Consider the following 10,931-nt stretch of genomic DNA (forward strand, 5'->3'; position numbering starts at 1 on the left):
TCCGCCATGCGTTTCGCCTTGTTTTCTTTCCACATGTACTGTTTACCTACATCATCCAAAGCCTCCTCAACTGTGATTGTAGGACAAACAGAAACTAGAACACTTCCGATTACAAACTCTTATCCCGTTGCATTCATATGCAGAATGTGTTTATCGAGATTATGCAACCAGGTTTTGATAAGGACGAAAAAGGCAGCATTTTTTTTTTTTTTTTTAACTGTCCATTGAGAGTTTGACAATGTTGTAGGTGGACTACATAATGTTTCACACGTTTGGTTTTAGCAGTGTAAGATCAGACTAAAACACTAGAAATAGAAATACTTTTTAATTTGAAGGTTCATCACAGGCATAATCGTAAACAAGATATTTAAAAATGCAGATCATCATCATACAGTCCATCTCTCATGCGCCGTCACTGTCGTTCATTCACACAGACAAGCAAACACCAGAAGCTAAACACAAAAGAGATTCTGCTGTATTAAAATTCAATTCAAAATTATTCAATTCATCATCACACACACACACACACACACACACACACACACACACACACACACACACACACACACACACACACACACACACACGTCTGCATCCGGTGGGCAGGGGGTTGTGTTGATGTCTGTTGTAACTTCTATCAGGACAAAGAAGAGATCCTGAGAAAGGCAATGAACAAACTGTTAGTTTTTATTTTTATACTTGTGCTCCTACAACAATGAAAGAACATGTTCATTCAATAGTTCCCGAATCATCTTAGCAGTTTACATCAACACGATCTTTATGTACATTACAACATAAATATCTTATATAAACACAGACACTTAAATAAAATTATTTAAAAAAGGAGTAACTCCGAATGCGGTTTTCAGTATAACCAGCTTGTTTTCTTTGTGCTAGCTTGTCCACGCAAAGCAGCTAACAAAATGCAACATGACACTTTTTGTGCGTTGATGTAACTCACTGTAGCTTGTCCTGTAACAGCTCCAGCCTCTGCCGATCAACGTAGCGTGAGAAGAGTGAGAGCAGGTTGGGAGGGGTGAAGAGGGGAGAAGAGAGCGATGAGGTCGGCACGCTGAGCAACTCCCTCGTCACTGAAAACACCAACTCCGTCCTGGATGTAAAAAGAGAAGGTCAGTGTGGATTAATATGCAAACAACTGAAGTGAGACATAATTAAAGAAGCATGAAGAGAAAAGGAACGAAAAATGACTCATGACTTGGTTTTGCCTTGGGCACAGAGCCATTTTGGGATGCGTCATTATGACTAGAGCTGCTGTGGTATTGATTTTCTTCTTACCGCACAAATTAGTAAACTGGCATGAACAATACGCATTTTTGTGCATCTTATGGAACACTGGATACACTTCCATTGTATTAAATGTATTAATTGACATTGACTCCATGAGACTACACAAGAAAGTAATTGACATCACTGACACACAAACAGCTTACCATCGATTGTCATCCATGAGTTGACAGTTAGGGTCGGAACTTTGCATCCTCTCTCCTTCACTCAGGATCAGATACAGCAGTGTCACACCAAACTAGACAGAAACAAACAAAGGTGTTTGCAACGCGAATTTGTTTCTCTTGTGTCTCCCATTTCCCTTTATTATCTTTGAGATGTACCTACACCTTTATTGGAATCAACCTGTGGTAAATGTAATTGGTTGGACGTGATTTTGACACACCAAGGTTGAACAACCGAGCAAAAACAAGGAGCAATGATGTGGAAGGTACGGATTCTATATATTATAACTCTGATATAAGCATAGGAAATACCAATCACTGATCCTTCCTTCAATCGTCAATAGACAATCTGATCACCAATCGGCACAAGCCTAGTTGAGGGAACGCTGAATGGAGCAAACTACAGAGATACGGCTCTCTAATCAAACCGTGCCCACTGGATTGTTCATTTATTAGCACTCCAAAAACCTGGAGCCAGGGTGGAGGACTTGCTCTGGTGTTCAGGAACTGCTTTCCAACACAGGTGATGAGCATCAGACTTTTCTCGTCATTTGAACTGCAGATGACCAAAGTTAGTTTAGATAAAGTGGCTCCAAGTAAAATACTCGTTCCCTCTGCCAACTCATCCCCCTGGCCAGAGGGTTGAACAAAAGTGAAAATCAACCAAGCTCCATGTTAAACCATCTCTATTACAAAGACCCCATACCTGAGTTCAAGGGTATGGTAAGTGATGCTAATCCAATACACTTTTTGTCAAATTCAGTGAATATTTCCTCACAGTCACCTAGCTCTCTATTTTCTGTGTGCGCTAAAAAAAAAAAAAAAAAAAAATAAATAAATAAATAAATCCTGCCCTGCCCTGGCTCTGTAAATGGAAAACAAAGGGGGGAGGCAGGTATGTGAATGTGCTGGCCGGCTGTCCGTTAATCTGGGGGGTGGAGCTTTTGAAGGGGGGGTTGTATTTGTTTGGCAGTTGTTCAAATATCAACAATCTTACTTACTGCACCTTTAACGATATGGTTGAGGAGTTAAAGGCATCTTACTTTGCGAACCACATTTTCTCCAGTAAACACAACCCAATTGCAGTTTACAGTTGTCAGGGTAGGGCTGTGCATTTAATCAAATTTTAGATTAGTTTGTCTTGTGTTCTGAAGGGGATATCAAAAAGTTCAACTTGAAAAGTTTGTAATAGTATTTGATTACTATAATATCAATGTTCTTTGTGTGTGTGTACCTTGTTGTGCAATACTGTGGCCAGTTGGCCCTCATTGCCCTGAAGCTCCTGGAGCAAGTCTGTAAGGGCAGAGCTGGATAATGACTGGATCACAGCAGAAATCGGCTCCACTAACCAGCACAGCACCTGAACAGGAGGGCAGAGGATGAAAGACAGCTAGTAGTAAGTGCAGGTAGCTGTAAAACTCTGACAATCGCATAGTTTATTAAACTGGGTCTATTTCATTATGCAAAAGAATTCTTTATTCACATGAATGATATTCAATGAGAAACTGCAGAACAAGACAAACATTTCATGTGTCTTAACGAGGAAACCGTTGTCTGTAAACTTGAACCGTATACGGTGTACTGTCAAGTGTTACAATTGCATTAATAGATCTTATTTCATCTGATGCAACACCATGGCGTTTTGAATCATAGCCAATGCTAGATGTAACGTTACACAAGGAAACCATAAGAGTAAAATTCCTGGCTTTCAAGCCTCAATATATGTAATCGTTTAATTGTCTTTATAACATATACAATGTTTACTGTGTCTAATTAGATTAGCTTTGGTCTTTTAATGAGAAAATGGGAAAACCGTTTGGAATTGTAACAGTAGCCAGCCTTCAACCAGCCCAAATAAATCAATGTATGGGAAACACTGCTTTGTTTTATGGTTTGGACTACAGCCTCTATGTTGTTGTATTATAATCTGATGCCTTTATTCACAGTGCGAAAGCTTAGAAATGAAAACACTTACAAAAATAACAATGAATTAGGGGTGGGCGATATGGACAAAAAATAATATCTATATTTTTTCCGATTTTGACAATAACGATAATTAGACGATATCCTTTAAAAATGTGTTTTTAAAAGTCTGAATTATTTAATCACTGATGATAATGGGCACAATGTTGAATGAAAACAGTTCTTATTTATTTTCTTTAAAATTTAAGTATTCAAGTAAAGACAGTACAAAATACTACTATACTAATACTAATTGAACTAGTGTAGGAACATTGAACTCTGAGTACACCTTCAGTTGCACATCTCTGCTGTAATGTAAGTTGTGCAGCATACAAGCAAGATGAAATCATAATAATAAACAAAAGGCTCTGTTCTGTAACATATTGCACACAACCATGTCCTTATTGGAAGCAGTCCTGGAGCTGGGATAGGGCAGTGTCAGGCCAGGTACTGATAGTCCTTCTACTTGGCTGTATAGTCCTTCTGACCGGGACTTATGCTGGGATCAGGAATAGTTGGATCTGACTGGCCCAGGTGAGGGAGAGGAGCAGTTCTGTGTGCTTTCTTGATGTTAGAGTATACATGGTCTAGTGTGTTCTTCCCTCTAGTAACACAATCTACATGCTGGAAAAAAAAGCTGGGGAGTACAGACTTTAAGGACGCCTTGTTAAAGCCCCCTGCTACAATATGTATCCCCCCCCCCCGCGCTGCAGTTTGTTCACTATAGTTAGCAGTGAGCCAAACTTGTGCTAACGTTAGCATCGGGGGATATGTAGACGGCAGTGTGCTGTTTTCGTAGTAAATAAAATGGCCTGTATATTACCGACAGGGCTCCAGGTCAGGTGAGACGTGCTGGGCAACGATCCTGCGGTCGGTACTCCATTCATTATGCACAAAAATGCAGTCCTCCGCCTCTGGTCTGACTCTTGCAGGAGTTATTTTCTCATCCTGCCGGTAGCTAGCTCGGAGTGCTAGCGCCGACAACAACCTGGAGCGCCCGGTCTGGCTGTGTCCTCTGGGATGTTGTGAGCCGCCTGGAAGGCTCTCTAACAGCTGTGTTGTATTGTAGTCCTATATTGATTAGTTCAGTGTGGCTGTACTTGTATAAATATACACCGACAGGAGAGCTAGTAGCCGCTGCACAATCGCGCAATGCCATCTTTGTTGACATTAGTGAATGTGTAGCGTTCCAATCTATGGTTCCAATACGTGTTTTGAAGTGTTTTTTTCTAATTTAAATACTCGATAATGTCAATTTGCACATCGTTAACACAACAATGACGATATTATCGTAAACGATATATATCGCCCACCCCTACAATGAATTGCACAAAAAAAAACATCCCTGGTGTGGAAAGGCCTTAAGGCGCAGCACCTGTTTTGTTTTTTTACTGCGCCTTTAAAGAAAAAAAGGCATAGAAAGACTATAATGCTGAGAGCTTGCATTGTGAAATGGTTTACCTGGTCCTGCTTGTCCTTCTTGGCCAAGGCAGGAAGGTTGCGAGAAATCGCCATGACAATGGCGGCAGCTTGGGGTGAGGGCAGGAAAGGGAGGAGCCTGGAGATGAGCCGCTTGCCCTTCCTCACTGACATGATCATCACACACTGCTCATCACTCACTCTTAATCAGGAGAAAGAAAATAATAGCGTGGAGATAGGCATATACAGTATTGGGCATTTTAATTCTCTCTTATTATCCCAAACATAAAATTATGTTTTGTACGCAGTTATTAGTTGTACTGTACTTTATCCATCCTTCCCTCCTACCTGTCGTCCCACTCCTTCTCCCGCAGAGAGTTGCACAGCTGCAAGGTGTTGGTTTTATGCTGCTCTAGAAGAGCCTCCCTGTCCTCCTCTGGCACCTGGACAAAACGTTTCTCAAAGTCTTGAACCTCTAGCAGCAAACTGTACATCTGGAGGACAGACATAGATGGAAGGAAGTACAAAAAGAGTCATGAAAACATTTAGGATCCAAGAGTCTTTCCTGCATTTTGAAAAAGTGCTTGACATGTACAGCTTCCTTGACCTACCTTCTCCACAGTGTAGAGGATCTGTCGCCTCTTATTCCAAACCTGCTTCTCTCTTTTTTCCTGGAGGTAGACAGTCAAAAAATACTTCAGATTAAAAAACAGGTACGGCATTAATAACAAAGGAAATATTCCAGAAAAACCGGAGTAAAATATAACATTATGGCACTACACACTACTGTGCTGTTTTCAAACTGCTTTTTTTGCCACTGCCCTATGGATTTCTTACTTTTAAGAACCACAAAATGTTTTTTTTGTGGTTCTGTTTTATTTACAACAAAGCACAAGGCAGCTGACAGGCTTTTCTGTCCAAAGCCAGGCAAATAATTAGTGAAATGTGCAGCAGAGGGTTTCCACAAATTTTTAACTCCGTTAAATTCTCCCCAATTCCAGGTTGCATTACTGCTGAAACATGTCCGATTGAGTAGCGTTTGGTTCTGAAGCCTTTCTCTGCCGGTAGAAAGTGCTGCTTCGTTCGTTCCATTACAATCTAACGTTAGCCTACTAACGAAGTAGAACTACTGTACTTAAGTACTAAAAATCTGTCTCAGTACTATCTGTACTTATAATTATTTTTTCTCCTACTTCCACTTTTACTTTAGTACATATTTTCGATGAGTTTAATACTTTTACTCCGATACATTTTGTATGTTCTGCATCGTTACTCGTTACTGTTGTGAATGTCTCACGCTACGGAGACTGTGTAGGTTACAGTGTGTGTAGTTACGGCTACGTTAGTTACGTAAGAAATCCCAGAGATCGCGTCGCGTTTCTTTTCATTATGGTCGCCTGTTCAGAAGTCAGAGACAATGTAAGTTTGTACTCTATTTAGCCATTGTTGCAGCAGATTAAGCTAGTCCTGAGTTGTTTCAGTCTGCAGTGAGTCTTGGATGTTAACCGTTTTACCCTGTGATGTGAAACTGCTAGTTTATCTGTATGTTGCTAGCTTGCTAACTTTCCACTACATCACACATTTTATTTCAGTATTTGTTAATAAATGATTAATAACCCACTGTTCTAGCAGATAATAGTAGTTATAACAGCTGTGACATTAATGCACCTTTTTGGGTTTACTTCAGAAACTTCCTTCATATATCCAGCAATGTACAGCTTGTAAGCCTGTAATGCACTTAATGTCTTAATACCAAGTAAAAAGTTCAACTCCAACAATATATTCAAAATTTGACTGCTTTCTTTAATAACACAATACTTGTACTTTTGGTACTTGAGGAGTACATTTTAAAATAAACTATTTGCAATACTTAAGTATTGCAAATACAACATGAATACTTTGAATACTTTAGTACTTAAGTGGGGTGCTTAAAGAGCACTTCAACTCAAGACACTTTTTTGATAGAGCACTTTTACTCAAGTATGGGTCTCTAGTACTTTATACACCTCTGCCTACTGCTAAATATTTTAGTAACTTGCATGCTAACACCATATAACTGTAATCTTGGCAGCCAATGTTGGTAATTTCTCCTCAATTTCCGGTTGTGTAGTATTTGGTTTAGAAGCCTTTATTGGTGATTTTTCACGGTACAAAGTTGTTAGTTGTTATATGCTCCATTGCAGTTGCTCCAACTTCAACTAGTAAAACAACAGCAGAGGCTGCGGAGCGCAAAGCAGATTCCAGGAAACACTCTGGCCAATCAAAGCAGACTGGACTTTGTTGGGTGGGGGGCTTAATGAGACAGGAGCTCCTACAGAGAGTCTCATACAAGGGTGAATACAGGCTTGCTGCACTTGTATTCACTGTATGGGCAGTAGTAGAAATTTTTAGAAAAGTAGCATGCTAATTTTTTTTTAGCATTAAACCATGTAAACGTGTACAAACATACAATACAAGTATGAACCTAAAAATGCTAGTATGCTATATATAATATAATATCCTTTAAACTCAGCACCTCCTACAGCTGCCTCAAAGCTTTACAGTGAAAGAGAAGGGTTTGTGACTGTAACTGTGAAGCAGCTTCAGGAAGTGTTCAATTGTAAACACTGAACATATCCTACACATCCTCTACTGTTAGTCAATTTAGCAAAGTCAAGTCAATTTAAAGAGACCATTGTGTACAAGAAGAGAAACATGCAAACAGACCTCATCATCTGTGCGGGTTGTCACCACAGCATCAATCATCTTGCGAGGGTTGTTGACGCTGGAGACCGTCAGCTTACCGAGAGAGCCTGCAAACTGAACTGTCGACAAACACATGTCAACATTCCCTAGGGATCTCCAGTATCGTGTGAGATTACTAAGGCTAAACCGAATAGGGCTGGGTATAGAAATAAAAATAAATTGATTTTCCGATTCAAATTGATTAATGAAATCCCAAGATCTGTGTTTTAAGAGGCTGAAGCGGGCTTCATTTTGAACAAGTTTTAAAGGTTTTAGAGTGGAGATACTTAAAAACTAGACAATCTTAGGATCTATGTCATGCTAGCCTGTTGCTAAACAATGCTACAAAGTTCGGCTAAATTTTGGCGAGTGAAAAACTGGCATGGCCATTTTCAGAATGTATGGCTTAAGGTATATTTAATAATAGTGGTCTCTTCACCACTCTCTCTGCACAACAGAAAGCACTTTTTTGGTAACTAAGTAATATTGAGGTTTGTTGTTCATTTTACTTAATGTTACGTTGTGTTAATTGCACTGCGAGAAATAGATAAAAGGCTGCAAAGTGTTTTGTGCGGTCAATAGGCTATAATACATCCATGGTTTTGTGTTATCTAAAAGATTTTCACTAACAATGGCTCATATTTGCTCATGTCTCTACCACAGCCCTGTTGATTAGAGGGGGAAATTCTCTGATGTTGTGACATAGCGTTTTGTCCGAGGTATATCACAGGACACATCACAGATATCTGGCAGCAACAGGTCCAATTCCTGACAACATAACACCAATATCGCGAGCCTCACAGCCACCTCTCTCTCTCTCCCTCCCTCCCTTTGGCTCAAATGAATACAGGTGGTCGGTCAACTATAATGACCTCATTCGGTTCGCGCAGGCCCGTTTCTGCGTTCTTGTTCAAAACTGTACCAATTTCAAAGAATTTTGGTCAAATCAGTCTATTAGACACAAATGCATGGGAAAATGGGTTGAGAAAAATAAAAATAAATTACCCTTTACCTGTATAATGTTTTATACGCACCTTCATTCCAATAAAATACCTAAAAGGAACATCTTGTCTGCATTCTAATCAATAACCTTTTACAAACCAGACAAAACATACAGCCCTTCCCAGTAACCAAAACAGCTGTAGTGTGCTCATGTTACTTAACTATTTTGGTGTTAATTATTAATGTAAACTATAGGGCTGCAACAACAAATCGATAAAATCAATAAAATTCGATTACTAAAAAAGTTGGCAACGAATTTAATTATCGATTCGTTGTGTCGCGCAACTATTACGGCACTTGTCGCGGAGATAAAAAAAAAAAAAATTGAGTTGAGCGCAGAGCGGAGCGCAAGAAAAGAAAAAAAGAGCAGAGCGGGGGTAGAGGAAATACGGAGAGAGACCGGAGAGACCCGTAACGTTGTTCTGAAACACACGGCGGAGGCAGAGAAATCAGTACGACCTAAGTCATCCAAGGTGTGGGACTAAATAAATCAAAAACGTGTTAATTGCAAGATAAGCAAAAGCGACACGGCATGGCACGGGCGCACCACGGTGATGAGTCAGCACCTAAAACGTAAACATGTTGGAGTCCTTGATGAGGAGGAAGGGAGTTCAACAGCAGGGTAAAGTCACTACACTATCCTACTTCTGTTCCGTTCTGAAGTGAAGTTCTCCAGTAGCTCTTCTGGTGCTGCGGTTTACTCGTTATCCAGCTGACTAGCATGACAAGCTAGCATTAGCTTGTTAATAACAGTAATAAAGCAGGGGTGGTATAGTTTGCAAGACTAAAGACACGGTTTTATTCACTCGCCTTTTTTGGCCCATTTATTTTTCAATCTGTTGTCATGTATATATTATGTGCTTGTCCCATATCAGTTATTGTTGACAAATATATTAGTGTGTGGTGTATAAATGAACTTAACTTGCACTTACTACAATGATGGTAATAATTTAATGACTAAGTGTGTGTCTCTCTGTCTTGTCTGTATCTGCTATTTGGGTTACTTACCTTTACACAACTATTAACTAAAACAAGTATGTATGTATTGAGTTGATGTAAATCAATGCTTTTTTTTTTATCCAATTCATCGATTAATCGAAAAAATAATCAACAGATTAATCGATTATTAAAATAATAGTTAGTTGCAGCCCTAGTAAACTATATTTTTAATAATGCACCAATTTAGAGGGTTTCTTGTACAATTTAAAGCAGATTATCCGAGAATCTATTTCATATCCGAGCAGAATTGATATTCTTACTGAAATATCCTTAATCAATATTGAATTGAAAATCTTATTGGGAAAATCAGTGGCGATCCCCAGCCCTAATATCAAATAACTGTCATTGACCAATGAGCTCAAAATTGCGATTTTAAAAGCCATTAAGGCGAAAGACAGAAACTCTCACGATTTTGCTGTTTAATAAGAAAAGATAGGTGTAAGAATAAAAAAATAAATGTCAATTGAAGCTAAATTCGAAAACCTCAATAGAAACTTTGAATGTGAAAAAAAGGCAAACACTTTCTCAATGTAGCGCTAGGTGCTTTTTTTTGCATCTTTAATATCGGACCATTTCGTTTGAATTTCGGCTCGACCTTCTGAGGCTGTGGCATTAACTGCGTCTGCAACATGTCACTACAGTTTTTTTTGGCATTAGTAATGCCCATTTTTCTACAATTTCACATTCAGTGAAATTCCTTTATTTTATCCTTTATATCTCTGCTCATGATGTCTGTATTTTACTGACTATATATAGTAACTATGGGCGTGACTAGGGTTGGGTACCAAAACCTGGTGCTAATATGGCACCGGTGCCTAAACGACCGGTATCTACCGGACCATATTGTAACGCGGATTTTGGTGCTTCATTTCAGTGCCACTTAAGTGCTTGAGCTGCTCTCTGATGCTCCAAAACGGACGTTAGCAGCAACACTTGGCAGCAGGTAACGTTAGCCTACAGTTAGCTAGTAGCTGGATTAAACACGTTTAAATGCTGACAACTAAACGGTGTGACGTGTGACTGTATTTTACTGTAGAGGATTCCAACAGCGGGACGTCCAACAGTCTGCAGCTGCCATTGTCTGAAAAACAACCATCTAGTGGTTGTTTTAACAGCAGTTTAATGGGGAAATAAGTTATTGTTATGTTATTACATTTTTAATAAAGCCTTTCATTTTTACCGTATGGCCTTAGCAATAAACAAACTATTTTTTTGTAACGATTCAGGCACAGTTTAGGCATCGGCACGGTTTTAAAAGTATCATTTTAGCACCGGTATCGGGGGGAAAAAAAGTTAAACAATACCCAACCCTAGGCGTGACATGAACCTGCCAAAGCCGCGCCAAAATTAGTGTTG

The 10,931-nt window shown here is 39.4% G+C and overlaps 1 protein-coding gene across 2 annotated transcripts in view; it reads right to left on the reverse strand.

Annotated features, from left to right (window-relative positions):
• Positions 1-306: 306 nt before the first annotated feature.
• patl1 (PAT1 homolog 1, processing body mRNA decay factor) overlaps positions 307-10,931 on the reverse strand; it is a 53,413-nt gene continuing 42,788 nt past the window's right edge. Inside the window, exons 13-20 of one of the 2 annotated variants that reach the window (XM_028600438.1) lie at positions 7,557-7,654; positions 5,462-5,521; positions 5,199-5,344; positions 4,893-5,052; positions 2,704-2,829; positions 1,452-1,543; positions 962-1,111; positions 307-656 (exon numbers count right to left, since the gene is read on the reverse strand). In XM_028600438.1, coding sequence (XP_028456239.1) covers positions 638-656; positions 962-1,111; positions 1,452-1,543; positions 2,704-2,829; positions 4,893-5,052; positions 5,199-5,344; positions 5,462-5,521; positions 7,557-7,654 — 851 coding nt within the window. In that variant the 3' untranslated portion in view covers positions 307-637. Of the gene's footprint in view, positions 657-957; positions 1,112-1,451; positions 1,544-2,703; positions 2,830-4,892; positions 5,053-5,198; positions 5,345-5,461; positions 5,522-7,556; positions 7,655-10,931 lie in introns of those variants that run through there. The other variant, XM_028600445.1, reaches the window with a different exon arrangement.

This window comes from Perca flavescens, chromosome 2 (assembly GCF_004354835.1).
Source record: "Perca flavescens isolate YP-PL-M2 chromosome 2, PFLA_1.0, whole genome shotgun sequence".
Taxonomy (NCBI): domain Eukaryota; kingdom Metazoa; phylum Chordata; class Actinopteri; order Perciformes; family Percidae; genus Perca; species Perca flavescens.